The 15,267-nt window shown below is 41.3% G+C and overlaps 1 protein-coding gene across 2 annotated transcripts in view; it reads left to right on the forward strand.

Annotated features, from left to right (window-relative positions):
- LOC144693852 (low-density lipoprotein receptor class A domain-containing protein 1-like) overlaps positions 1–15,267 on the forward strand; it is a 40,856-nt gene that overhangs the window by 15,829 nt on the left and 9,760 nt on the right. Inside the window, exons 3-6 of one of the 2 annotated variants that reach the window (XM_078563955.1) lie at positions 6,215–6,337; positions 8,949–9,086; positions 10,880–11,002; positions 13,622–13,999. In XM_078563955.1, the coding sequence (XP_078420081.1) occupies positions 6,215–6,337; positions 8,949–9,086; positions 10,880–11,002; positions 13,622–13,761 (524 nt within the window). In that variant the 3' untranslated portion in view covers positions 13,762–13,999. Of the gene's footprint in view, positions 1–6,214; positions 6,338–8,948; positions 9,087–10,879; positions 11,003–13,621; positions 14,000–15,267 lie in introns of those variants that run through there. The other variant, XM_078563963.1, reaches the window with a different exon arrangement.

The following is a 15,267-nucleotide window of genomic DNA, read 5'->3' on the forward strand; positions in this document are numbered from 1 at the left end:
AGCTATTTAGGTAATGATACCCAGAGTGTGACAGGAAGGGACAGAGTTTACAAACATTAAAAACAACAGCAGCAAATAGAGTCAAAGGGGGAAATAATGGTAAAAAGACAAAATTAATAGCTCTTTACTTAAATGCACATAGTATTCGGAACAAAATAAATGAATTAATGGCACAAATAGAGGTTAATGGGTATGATCTTATAGCCATTACGGAGACATGGTTACAAGGAGATCAAAGCTGGGAACTAAATATTCAGAGGTATGTGACTTTTCGAATGGACAAGCTGGAAGGAAAGGGTGGTGAGGTAGCTTTGTTAGTACGAGATGGAATAATTATGATAACAAGGAATGATCTTGGTTTGGAAGATGCAGAATCCATATAGGTGGAGGTAAGAAATAACAAGGGGAAGAAGACACTGGTGGGCGTAGTCTATTGGTCCCCTAACAGTAGCTATACTGTAGGACAGAGAATAAATCAGGAGATAATAAGGGCATGTAAAAAAGGCAGCACATTAATCATGGATGACGTTAATCTTCATGTAGATTGGGAAAATCAAATTGGCAGAGGTAGCCACGAGCAAGAATTCATTGAATGTATTTGGGACAGTTTCCTGGAACAATATGCTGTGGATCCAACCAGGGATCAGGCTATTTTGGATCTGGCAATGTGTAATGAGGCAGGTTTAAAAAATGATCTCACAGTAAAAGATCCTCTAGGAAACAGTGGCCATAACATGGTTGAATTTAGCTTTCAGTTTGAGAGTGAGAAACTTGGGTCGGAAACAACTGTGCTAAACTTAAATAAGGGTAATTACAAAGGAATGAGGGCAGAGTTGGCTGGAGTGGACTGGGAAAGGAGTTTAGCAGAAAAGACGGTTGATGAACAATGACTGATGTTTAAGAAAATAGTTCATAACTCACAACAAAGATATATCCCAGTGAGGAAGAAGGACTCTAGGAAGGGGATAAACCAACCATGGTTAACCAAGGAAGCTAAGGATAGTATCAAATTGAAAAAAAAAACATACAATGTGGCAAAGATTAGTGGTAAGCCAGAGGATTGGGAAAGTTTTAAAAACCAATAAAAGATGACCAAAAAAAGAGGGAGAAAATAAACTTTGCGGGTAAACTAGCAAGTAATATAAAAACAAACAGTAAGAGCTTCTTTAAATATATAAAAAGGAAGAGAGAGGCCAAAGTGAACATAGGCCCCTTAGAGAACGAGGCTGAGGAAATAATAATGGGGAACCAGGAAATGGCAGAGGAGTTGAATGAATACTTCACAGTAGAAGAAAGCTACTTTCCAAAAATACTAAATAATCAAGGGGCAAAAGTAGCGGGGCAGGGGGGACAGGAAATAAATATAATAACTATCACTAGAGAAAAAGTGCTCAGGAAACTAATGGGGCTAAAGGCCGATAAGTCCCCTGGACCTGATGGGTTGCATCCTAGGATATTGAAGGAAGTAGCTACACAGATAGTGGATGCACTGGTAGTAATCTTACAAGAATCCTTAGATTCTGGAAAAGTCCCAGAAGATTGGAAAACTGCCAATGTAATGTCCTTATTCAAAAAGGGAGGGAGACAAAAAACAGGTAACTATAGACCAGTTAGCTTAACATCCATCATTGGGAAAATGTTAGAGTCTATTAAAAAGGGTGGAATAGCAGAACATTTAGAAATGCATAATATAATCAAACTGTTCAGCATGGCTTCATGAAGGGGAAATCATGCCTGACAAATTTATTAGAATTCTTTGAGGAGGTGACAAGCAGGATAGATAAAGGGGAACCAGTAGATGTAATATATTTGGATTTCCAAAAGGCATTCGATAAGGTACCGCACATAAGGCTACTTCATAAGATAAGAGCCCTTGGTGTTGGGGGTAGTATATTAGCATGGATTGGCTAACTAATAGAAGACGGAGAATTGGGATCAGGGGGGCATTTTCAGGATGGCAACTAGTCCAGTGCCACAGGGATCAGTGCTGGGCCACAATTATTTACAGTATATATTAATGATTTAGATGACAGAAGTGAATGTACTATCGCCAAGTTTGCTGATGACACAGAAATAGGTGGGAAGGCAAGTGGTGAGGATGACACAAAGAGTCTATAGAGGGATATAGATAGGTCAAGTGAGTGGGCAAAATGTGAGGTTTTGCACTTTGGCAGGAAGAACAGAGGAGCTGAATATTATTTAAATGGAGAAAAACTGCAGAAAGCTGCAGCACAGAGGGATTTGGGACTCCTTGGGCATGAATCCCAAAAAGCTATCATACAAGTTCAGCAGGTAATAGGGAAGGCAAATGGAATGTTGGTCTTTATGTTAAAGGGAATGGAGTATAAAAATAGGGAAGTCTTGCTAAAACTATACAAGGCACTAGTTAGACCACGCCATACTGTAAACAGATTTGGTACCCTTATCTAAGGAATGATATACTGGCATTGGAGGCAGTCCAGAGAAGGTTCACTAGGTTGATCCTGGGTATGGAGGGATTTTCTTATGAAGAGAGGTTGAGTAAGTTGGGCCTGTATTCATTGGAGTTTAGAAGAATGAGAGGTGACCTTATTGAAACATATAAAGATTCTTAGGGGGCTTGACAGGGTAGATGCTGAGAGGTTGTATCCCATTGTAGAAGAGTCTAGGATAGAGGGCCTAATCTTAGAGTAAGGGGTTGCCCATTTAAGCCAGAGATGAGCAGGGCTGTAGAGGCTTGGTCGTTAAGTATATTCAAGGCTGAGATAGACAGATTTTTAATCAGTAAGGGAATCAAAGGTTATGAGGAAAAGGCAGAAAAGTGGAGCTGAGGATTATGAGATCAGCCATGATTTCATTGAATGGCAGAGCAGACTCGATGGGCCGAATGGCCTGCTTCTGCTCCTATGTCTTATGGTCTTAGGTACTGTCAGCCATCAGCAGCAGCAGAATTTTATTCAACCAGAATCTGTAACCTCATCACCGGATTCAAGCCAGGTGAACAATCCTTGTTCAATAAGGAGTGCAGAAGAGCAAGCCAGGTGTACCAGAAAATGAGGTGTGAAGCAACAACACACTACCACAAGCATGCTAAACAGCAAAGGCAGCATGCTTTGGCAGAACTAAGCAATCCCAAAACCAATGGATCAAATCAAAGCTCTGCAGTCCTTATGAATGGTGGTGAAGAATTAAATAACTAAGGGGAGGAGAAGGCTTGAGAACATTCCCAGATTCAAGGGTGGGGACCCCAGCCCATGATTGTAAAAGGCAAGGTTGAAGGTTGCAACCATCTTCAGCCAGAAGTGTCGAGTGTATGATCCATCTTGGCCTCCTCTAGAGGTCTCCAGTATCTTGGACACCAGTCTTCAACCAATTTTGATTTACCCCATGTGATATCAAGAAATGGCTGAGTGTATTGGATAGCACAAAAGCTATGGGCCCCCACAACATCCTGGATGTAGTGCTGAAGCTCGTGCTACAGAACTAGCCATGTCTCAAACCAAGTTGTTCCAGTACAGCTACAACATTGGCATCTATTTGTAAAATTGCCAAGGTATGTCCTGTTCACAAAAAAAAGAACTAATCCAATCAGGCCAATTTACCGACCCATCAGTCTACTCTCAATTACTCACCAATAACCATCATTTCGATAAAACGTTAAACCAAAACTGCATCTTTCTCTCAGGTGGATGTAAAAGATCCCAAGGGACTATTTTGAAGAAGAGCCAGTACCCTGGGCAATACCCAATCCCTCAATGAACATCACAAAAACTGATTATCCAGTCATTATCATTTTGTGGGAGCTTGCTGTGTGCAAATTGGTTGCCACTTTTCCTAAATTACAGGAGTGGCTACACTTCAAAATTACTGTATTGGCTGTGGAGTGCTTTGGGATGTCAGGTGGCCATGAAAGGTCGTACATAAATGCAAGTCTCTTTTCTTTCTTTTTTCACCAATACTCAGGCTAGTTTCCACCAGAAACACTTAGCTCCAAACCTCATTACAGCCTCGGTCCAAACATGGACAAAAGAACCGAATTCCAGAGGTGAGGCGAGAGTGACTACCCTTGACATCAAGGCAGCATTTGACTGAGTGTGGCATCAAGGAGCTTTTGTAAAACTGAAGTCAATGGGGAACAAGGGAAAGCCTCTCCACTGGTTAGAGTCATCTCTAGCACAAAGGAAGTTGTGACAGTTGGAGGCCAATCATTTCAACCCAGGACATCACAGCAGGTGCTCCTAAGGGCAATGTCTTTCTCTCCATCATAAGGTCAGAAATAAGATGCTCACTGACGATTGCACAGTGTTCAGTACCACTTGCGACCCCTCAGGTACTGAGCCCACATGCAGCAAGACCTGGGCAAGATTCAGCCTTGGGTTGATAAGTGGCAAGCAACATTCATGCCAAGGAAGTGCCAAGCAATGACCAGTTTCAACATAAGAGAGCGGAACTCATCCCGTTGACATTCAATGGCATTACCTTTGATTAGAAACATAACTGGACCAGCCATGTAAATACTGTGGTTATAAAGGCAGGTGAGAGGCTGGGTATTCCATAGTGAATGACTCAGTTCCTGACTCCCAAAGCCTTTCCATCATCTACAAGGAGCAAGTCATTAATATATTGTAATATGGTCCACTTGCCTGGATGAGTGCAGCGCCAACAACACTCAAGAAGCTTGACACCATTCAAGACAAAGTCAGCCTGTTTGATCGGCACCCCATCCACCACCTTAAACATTCACTCCTCCACCACCTGCTCAGCAGTGTGTACCATCTACAAGATACAGTGCAGCAACTAACCAAGGCTCCTTTAGCAGCACCTTCCAGACCTGCGACCTCTACCAGCTAGAAGAACAAGGGCAGCAGATGCATGGGAACACCACCACCTGCAAGTTTGCCTCAAAGTCACACACCATCCTGACTTGGAAATATATCACTGCTCCTTCATTATTGCTTGGTCAAAAACCTGGAACTCCCTATTTAACATCACTCTGGGTGTACCTTCCCAAACAGATTGCTTCAGTTCAAGAAGGCAGCTGACCACCACCTTCTCAAGGGCAATAATTGCTGGCCTTGCCAGTGAAGCCCACATCCTGTGAATGATCAAATAGAAATTTAAAAAAATAACTGCACACAATTAGCCATTTATGACCTAACCCTCACCATTTCATTAGCCGTGAGGGATTTCGTTCCTTAAATGTGTGAGTACAGGCATGGCAATGCCAAATTTGCAAGTGACTGCCTAACTCTTTTTATCTTGAGGGAGCTTAATGTCCATGCTCCCTTTCACACTTAATGGAATGCCCAAGATTGCTTCTTAGCTACCAGGATTTCACAATACTATGTTTGCTCATGAACCATCGTTGGGTCACTAATGCAGAAGAGGAATGTTGCAATGAAGTCCAAATTCAGACTAGAATCATGTAGCAAATTAATGGTATGGTGAAAGGACAGTTTAGGTGCTTTGATGGGTCAAGGTGTTTTTACAGTATTCTCTTAGCACATTGTCAAAATTCTGCTCAGCAAGAAGACTTGCTGAGGAGGAAGGAGAGACCGAGGCTGAAACCATTGGGACAGTGGAGGTGTGACATGACAGAGATGCAGCATCATCACAGTCAGCTTTAGGTTGAGATCTATGAAGCTGGCTTATTCGAGAAATCCTCTGTGATATGTAACCTATCTTACACCATTGTACTTCAAACTTCAAAGTCACTATTCTCCAAACCCCAGGAAGTACTTTCAGCCCCTTCACATTTATAGACATCTTATGACTGAAAGAATCTAACGCAATAAATATTATTAGTAGTTCCAGTTTATATTGTGCAATATTTCTTTGGAAGTATAGCCTACTGTGAAGAGTCATGGGTGGCCATGAGGACTGGTATCCATGGAACCGATTCTGCACCAAAACCTAACACATTCAGGAAAGAACTTGAGAAAATTTGAGTGAAAAATTGGTGTTACAATGAATTTTAGTTCTTTTAACTTTATTTTTACAAGGGATCCTAAAGGTGAAATTCCCTCTTTCAGTGTTAATTTCAGGTAGTTAAATTAATGGAAATACTTTGTGCATCTAACATTTTAATTCACCAATTGTAGAGTGACCGTTAATTAACATAATTTTTTTGCAATTGCTTTGAAATGGGGTGGGGAGTATGTTGACCCCTACATATTTACGATGTATAAATTCCAACATTTGAAAGCTGACCTATCATATAACCCATTTTTTTTAGGCTGCAGGAACTGCTGTCCCAGGAGATGTGTTTTAATCACATGTGTAATCTTGCTGATTCTTGGGGCAATGGCAGCTGCTTTAGCCTGTGCGATTATATTTGGAATACCACCCAAACAGCCAAGTATGTAACCATAATACAAATGTGTTCAGCTTGTTTAAAATAAATATTGTTACATTAAGAATGATCACCTGGTAATGATTACAACATAGAAGGTTCAGATGATATTAATCATGGGAGTGAAACTTGAGCAGTTTCTTCCCCCTCCTCCACAGAGATTAGATACAGCTTTGAAAGCAATTTCTTTCCTGTACTATATGGTACACACTTTGCAGTTTCATGCTATTCTATTTTGAGTCCAACACTGGATAATCTCAATGGTGGCAGCATGTATCGGAAGTATGCAAATATGAACACAAGATTAATAATGATGGTCATTATTGCAAGTTTGTCAAGAAACAGCCTGAAGATTATTGTTGGGAAGTTTTCTGCCATGTAGGTCAAAATCCTGGAACTCCCTCCCTAACAGCACTGTGGGTGTACCTACACCACATGGACTGCAGCGGTTCAAGAACGCAGCTCACCACCGCTTTCTCAAGGGCAATTAGGGATGGGCAATAAATGCTGGCCTAGCCAGTGATGCCCACATCCTGTGAATGAATTTAAAATATATATATATTATGAGCAGGAAACTTCTGAGTTTGGTATCTAGCCGTTTTTTGGACTTAGCTGGGCTGACAGTAATGGGCTATGATGTGCCACATATGACGATGTTTTGCACATGTTCTTCCACTTAAGAGACAGGCCTTTATTGATCACTTGTGTCCATTACACTCATGAGTATGAACATTTGAAAGTATTTTATTGTTGTGTCTTGCAGCTTTGGTGCATTGTGATGACTGGATTTGATAAATTACTTTTCTGTACATCTGTTACAGGATTTACTCTACTTTTTTTAAAATTCATTCTTGGGATGTGGGCATCACTGGCTAGACCAGCATTTATTGCCCATCCTTAACTACCCTTGAGAAGGTGATGGTGTGCTGCCTTCTTGAACCACTGCAGTCCATGTGGGGAAGGTACACCCCAGTACTGTTAGGGAGGCAGTTCCAGGATTCTGACCCAGCGACAGTGAAGGAACGATGATATATTTCCAAGTCAGGATGGTGTGTGGCTTGGAGGGGAACTTTCAGGTGGCGGTGTTCCCATGTGTCTGCTGCCCTTGTTCTTCCAGATGGTAGCAGTTGTGGGTTATTGCCATTTGTATAAGTCATAATGAATTATAATTCTCATGAGAACTTTCCTTCTGTTGCATTCTGCTTTCCGAAATCAAACTGGCATTACCCAGCAGTGCATTAACTAATTTGATAATCTTCCTTTGTGTGGGTGGGCGGTGGTGCTCGCTAAGCAGTCTTTCTGTAACCAAATTGACTTAAGAACATAGGAACATGATAAATAGGAGAAGGAATAGACTGCTTGCCCTTGAGCCTGCCTTTCAAGACAATCATGCCTGATATTCAACCTCAATCCTACTTTCCTGCCTGCTCCCCATATCCCTTAATTCTCTGAGTGATCAAAAAAAATTATTGATCTCATTCTTGAATATGTTCAACAATGGAGCATCTACCCCACTGGGGCAGACAATTTCAAATATTCGCAAACATCTGAGTGAAGACATTTCTCCTCATCTAAGTCCTAAATGATTGACTCCTTCCCCTGAGGCTATGCCCCCATGTTCTAGATTCCTCAACCAGGGGATTCACCCTCTCATTGTCTACCCTATTGAGGTAACACATTTATTAAGGGACTTTCAAAGTGTGCCCTTCCTTTGTGGTAAACTGTAATCAGCCGCTTGATTGGTACCCCATCATCACCTTAAACATTCACACCTCCACCACCAACGCATAGTGGCAGCAGTGTGCACCATCTGTAAGATGCTTTGCAGCAACATGTCAAGCCTCCATTGACAGTATCTTCCGAATCTGTGACCTCAATCACCTAGAAGAACTAAGTAGATGCATAGGAACACCTGTAGGTTGCCTCCTAAGCCACACAACATCCTGTCTCGGAACTACATCCCATTTCCTTCACTGTCGCTGGGTCAAAATCCTGGGACTGCCTTTCTCAGAGAATTTCTGAAATATATGTTGATAAAGTGTTGGGGCAGTCATGACAACGTGTCTCACGAAGTCTCCCGATGTGTTTGAAAAATCCTCTTTGAATTATCAGCAGCAAGTGAGCAGTCTTTAAATAGCACTTGAAATCCCCTGCAGTAACTTGCTTATTCCAATCAGCTGGTATCTATTAGGATAAGGCAGTTGATCAAGTGCTATTCACCAAGATGCCATGCAGCTTCCTTAATGAACACTAGCAGGCATTTCCAAATGGTAATCAGCTGCTTAATGATCCCACAGGCAGCCATTCCTAGAGTGCACTTCAACCCCTTTACCAAGATTGAATCTTGTGCTAAATATACGTGAAACCAGCATTGCAGCTTAATACCCCATCCTGGCTACCTCAGAGGCTGCTTAACACCTGAAGTAACCACGGAAAATTGACCCCAATATGCTTCTTAACTTAACCGTAGAATCACAACATTAGTTATTCAACACCACAGAGCTAACATAAGGAAGCCAGATAAGGAAACCAGCTGCTTCAACGGGTGATGTAATTATTCTTGTTAACAGTAATAGCAAAAATGCACTTTTATTTTTCCCATATCTCTCTGCTTTAGTAACCCGACTATGTAAAACCACCTCAGGCACAAATGGCTTTCTGTGTGATGACCGCAAAACCTGTCTCACTTCCACACGCATGTGCAATGGCAAAGTAGACTGCAGCAATGGGGAGGATGAATCAAACTTGTACTGTGGTATGTATATCACTCAAGTATCCTCAATCCACATTTTCACATTGGAGAAAGTACTTGGTACATCTTAAGAGTTTATCATAAAAGTTTACTAGTTCTTAATTTTGCTCCAGCATATTATAGATGGCAGATATGTGTACAGTATTTACTGGTCGTGAGGAAGATATAATTACATATTTACATCCTCTAGACATAAGCATCATTACAACGTCAATTACCAATGCTTCAGATTCTCATTATCAGTATATCATTTACTTAGTTTATGTTGCTTCCTTTCACTTGCTGCTCTCACCTGTAGATTGGCAACCTTAATGGTGAACATATCTCTTGATTATCTTCTGCTATTAAAGATTAGCAGGAAATAAACAGCACCATTCTTTAATATTTTGTGATATTCAACACTCCTTTAGTGTTCTGCTTTCTTCGCTGTGGGCTTGCTTTGTGTACCTGAATTTCTCTTTCCTTGTGTTTCTGATCTTCTATATTTTCCTATGTCTGAAATTTTGTCTCTATCTTTGTACCTGAAACTTCACTGCCTTACTTTTCAACTCAATTTCCATCTATTTTGTATGTCTGATATTCCTGTGCTCTCCCTCCCTATTTCTGCCTGAATTCCCTTTGCCCTCTTGTGTGTAAGAGCCTGTCACTGTTTCCCTGTGTGTCTAAACTCTTTCTTTTTCGCCATATGAGTGTACTCCACCTATGGGATGCAACCGCTCTGTGATGTTTATTACACTTAATCCACCAATAGCGACACAGAAAAAACTCAAGAACCAAATCAAATGAGCTAAACCAATAGAATGGGAACTAAAGAATAAAGGGATAGTAGAAGAAATTCACATTTTAAATTAACAAAATTATGAAACAATACACATTTGATACAAGATGGTCACCACTGTGTTCAAACATTACAGCTAATCAGTGAGTTACTGGGCAGCCACAGATATGTAGTTTATTTGGCGAAATCTTTCTGCCAAATAGTAGTTGATATGATGGTACTTGATCAAACCATTATGGAAACTTGGAGGCCCTCGTAGATAGATAGGTTGTAAACAGTGCTTTGAAATGATTAAATGCTGCCCTCACCTAATGTCCACAAGTACACACTTCAAGAAGAGATCACTGAATAGGAGTTGAGCATGAGAACCCAGGCTTAACTTTCCCAGGAGTGCTGAGAGTATCATAATGTCAAAATGGCTAGCCCTTATGAGATCGGCTAAATTAGCATAAGCCTTCTGGTCTGCATCACTTTTTGCCTTTACCCTGCATTACAATGTCAGAAAGCTATCCAAAGTATATTCAAATGAAACAGTCTGGCTTTTTATTATAGTACTGGACTGATAACCCAGAGATTGAGGCAAGTTGTGAAAACAACTGAATAAATCTAATCATTTGCAGGCTAGCTCCAAAACAAAACTGGTTTGTCAATGTCCTTCAGGGAAGGGAGTCTGCCTATCCAGGCCTGACCTACATGTGACTACAGTTCCACACTATGTGACTGACTGATAGTGCCTCCAGATCAACCAGGGATGGGTCATAAGTACTATTGGTGTTTCCCACATCGGTACACCAAATAATTTAGAAATATTATTTGGGATGAAGATTGATGGAAACTCCTGAGAAGGTGTTTTTACTATTTCTCAATGGTTTCTGCCGATATTCTGCTGAAAGTATACGGGCATATCAGGAAAACCTCCACAGAAATTCTACCCCACCCTCTGTAATTTTATGAAAAATGTATAGAAGTAGCTTTGACCATTACACACCTTGCTGTCCCCTTTACCTTTCCTGAACAGGAGACCTGCCTCATAGCCTCCCCAAATATTTAGTTTTTATGTGTGGCAACCAGAGATCCTGGACCTATTTAGACGAAAAATGTGATGGAAAAAATGATTGTGGAGACTGCTCAGATGAATCAGGTAATCTAATACTTTCAATGTTCTGGCACAATATAACTTTGCTACAGATTTATTACTACAGGATGCGGAACTAATCAATGCTTATAATGGTAATTAATATAATGGTAACAAAACTCTCCAAATATGTATTGTTTTCCATCCTACCCTTCCATAAGTCTTCCTGGTACATACTCCAAGTGGACAGACAGTTTTCTCTGAGCTTTTCCCAATACTGGGCTAAATAGGTGCAAAGGCAAGAATTGCCTAGAGTGTTTCTTCCTTGCTGTTGTGTGGGAAAGTACCTTATCACCACTTGGTGTCCTGACACAACATACGAATGGTGTATTGAACCCAGCTCACAAACCTCAATTTCTCAGGGGAGCAGTGCCTGTGCAATCTGCTGTGCGGCTGCACTGCTGTTACTACTGTGCTCTGGTCTGGACTCCAGCAAGTGAGGAGGCCATGCCATGCCAGTGCCGCAAAGCTACAAGTGCCCTAAACTCCTTTACTTTCAGGCCAGTCCAGATTTCAGAAGGTGTCATGGCACATAGCCCAGCTGGCAAGCATTCCTGAATATGTTTGGATTGTTGGCTTTTTGGCAACCACTGGCTTCCCCCAAGTGCAAATACTAACAGACTACACACACTTGCACCTCCCTACAATCCAGCTGTATGCCTTAATCTAAAAGGATTTCTTTTACTGAATGCCCAAGAGGCCAGCAAGCATAATTTAAGGATAATGGAGCTGTGCCTTGAATACTGTTAAGTTCTGGTCACTATGACTCAAAAACAACATCCCCCAAGCCCTGGAAAGTTTTAAAGGACTGAGTTCCGAGGAAAAGATAGAAAAAAGTGAATGCAAGTAGTAGATATGATACTAAGTGAACCTGAACACTATGTTCAAGATGGATCAAGACTGCAGAACATAAATACCAACTGTAAAATGCAAGTTCAAGGCTGATGTCAGGAAGCAATTGATTACAAAATGATTAATACCTAACGTGGTCATGAGTGAAAGCAAAAATCATTCAAGAGCCAGTTGGATTTCATCATGACAGAATTATAGGTTTCCATGGAAGGAAAAGTTTGGTGAGCCAAACAACCTTCTTCATCTGTACTTAACTTTGTGGCAGGAATATTTACAGCAATCTATATAGCTTCCAAGTAAATAAATGATTGAGTAGAACTGAAATACCACTATTTCAAAAGGGAACACTCTAGTAAAAGCACCATGCTGCGTACTGAGTGTTAGTACATAGGAGCTTGCAAATTGAATAGCCCCCGATGTAGGGTGCGGGGATCACAATGTCACATTAACCCACACCAGTTGCTTCTGATGCAGGCAGCACATAAACTTGTGCTGCATGTTCATTTAAATGATTGTAGCCTGCACTCAGTAAAGCACATTGTTGAGTCACTGCATGCCAGACCAAGGGGCACACAATTGTGAGAGGCTAGCATGAGTTCAAACAAGCCTGCACTGTTAAAGCTAGCCTGCATCGCTTAAAGGGGAAGTGCATTTTGGCTGGAGCAGGCGCTGAAAGTCATTGTGAAACTGTGTTCACCTGGGAAAGGCTCAAGAATGGCACAACATTGGCAGAATGCACGTTGCAAGATTTTGGGATGCTGCACTGGTGGCCTTAATGCAGGGGATGGACAACAGGAGCAATGTTTTTGTTTTATTTTTTCATGGAATGTGGGCATCATTGGTAAGGCCAGCATTTGGGTCCATCCCTAGTTGCCATTGAGAAGGTGGTGGTGAGCCACCTCCTAGAGCTGCTGCTGTCCATTTGGCGCAGAGGGGAGTTCCAAGATTTTGATCCTGCAACAGTGAAGGGTGATATAGTTCCAAGTCAAAATAGCTAAATGAAGGGGTACTTGCAGGTGGCGGTGTCCCATGCATCTGCTGCTCTTGTCCTTCTAGGTGTTGGAGGTTGTGTGTTCTGAAACTCCTGTCAAAGGAGGCTTGGCGTGTTGCTGCAATGCATCTTATAAATGCTACACACTGCTGCCACTATACGTTGGTGGTGAAGGGAGTAAATGTTTGTGGATGGGGTGCCAAACAAGAGGGCTTCTTTGACCTAGATGGTGTTAAGCTTCTTGAGTGTTGTTGGAGCTGCATTCATCCAGGCAAGTGGAGAGTATCCCACTCCTGATTTGTGCCTCGTAGATGATCGACAAGCATTTGGAAGTCAGGAGGTGAGTTACTCTCCACAGAATTCCCAGACTCTGACCTGCTTTTGTCGCCACAGTATTTATATGGCTGGTCCAGTTCAGTTTCTGGTCAACAGGAACCCCAGGATGTTGATAACGGGGGATACAGTGCCAAAATCTTTCAGTGAACAATCATAACAATTGAGGAGCAGGAGCAGAAAGGCTGGTTCAGTGAAGGCAAACGAAGCCAGACGGCAAGAACATCAATCGCAGGGCTGATAGCACTCAAACCAATAGCCCAATAGAACAAATGCAGCTAAAATATATACAATTTCTTCCAACTAACTGTGAGCAAGGAATAATTCACTAGTTTTTAATAATACATAGATAGGTTTAAACACAGCATTAATGAGCACCATATAACAATGGATTTTTAAAATTATACAATTTGAACCATTTTTTATGAATTTGTTTGCTTGTTTTAAAGAATTGCAGTGCCCTGCTTGTTCTGGATGGAAATGTGTTACTGTCTTCTTCAGAGACTGTGACTGCATACCTAAGAGTCGCTGCAAAGACAACATTCAGGACTGCAGTGATATGAGCGATGAAAAAAACTGTACAAAGTGACAGCTGAATGGATTTCTCACATTAGCCTTGGAATTTTTCTCTTCAATGCTGAATGGATGATATATATTCTTTTCTGAGCTTTGTGCTACTTTAAAGTAAAGGGTAAACATACATATCAGATCCTGTTGGGTTAGATGCTACTGTATTGTGAAGTAGCCCAGTTTCTAACACTGAAGATTACTGTAACTAGATGCAGCAAAACATGATTCGACTGAATTTGTTTTAACTGATGAGCGATTTTGTCAGATATCTACACTGAAGATCGCACATTTGTATGCAGTTTCTGCACCACATTCCAATAGGGAAATCAGAAGAAATGCCTTTACCCAAAGAGTGGTGAGAATGTGGAACTCGTTACCACACAGAGTGGTTGAAGTGAAAAATATATATGCATAATATATATTATGCATTCTAGACAAGAGAAGAAGGGGTTAGGATGACAGATTTAGATGAGGAAAGACGAGAGGCTCGAGTGGAGCATAAATGCTGGTTAGGCCGAATGGTCTGTTTCTATGCTTATATCCTGTGTAATCCTAAACGTTCCCAATATAAATTCCTATGTCTGCATTTATTATGGAAACGGCCCATGCCACACTGTAATTATGTGCTCCCAACATCAGAACTAGGAACAGAGGTAGACCATATTTCCCCTCCAACCTGCTCCGCCATTCAATAAGATCATGGCTGAACTTGGACCTCAGTTCCACATTACTGCCCGATCTCCATACCCCTTGATTGCCTTACAGCCCAAAAATCTATCTCATCCTTGAATATACCCAATGCCTGAACATTCACAGCCTCTAGATTAAAGAATTCCAAAGATTCTTCACTCCGAGTGAAGAAATTCCTCCTCATCTCAATCTTAAATGATTCACCCCTTATTCTAATACTATGCCACCCAAGTCCAGACAAGGGAAACAACATCTCAATGTCGACCTTCTCGAGCTCCTTCAGAATCTTACAAATTTTATTCTCATTCTTCTAAACTCCAGAAAGCATAGATCTAACCTATTCAACATCTCATCCTAGGACAACCCTCTCATCCCAGGGATCAATCTAGTGAACCTTTATTGTACCATCTCCAAGACAAGTGTGTCCTTCCTTAGATAAGGAGATCAAAATTGCACAATACTCCAGGTGTATTCTCACCAAAGCCTTGTACAATTGTAGCAAGACTTCCTTACTCTTATGCTCTAACCCACTTGCATTAAATGCTGTCATTTGTCTTTCTAATTGTTAGCTGTACCTGTAGGCTAACTTTCTTGTATGAGGACACCCAAATCTCTCTGAACATCAGCATTTAAAAGTTCTTCACAATGTAAGAAATATTCTACTTTTCTAATTTTTCTACCTCACATTTTCCCACATCATACTCCATTTGCCACGTTATTGTCCACTTACTTAACTTGATCCCTTTGCAGCCTCTTTGTGTCCTCCTCACAGCTTGCTATCCCACCTAGCTTTGTATTATCAGCAAACTTGGATATATTACTCTCAGTGGTGGTG

This window comes from Cetorhinus maximus, chromosome 2 (assembly GCF_964194155.1).
Source record: "Cetorhinus maximus chromosome 2, sCetMax3.hap1.1, whole genome shotgun sequence".
Lineage (NCBI taxonomy): Eukaryota > Metazoa > Chordata > Chondrichthyes > Lamniformes > Cetorhinidae > Cetorhinus > Cetorhinus maximus.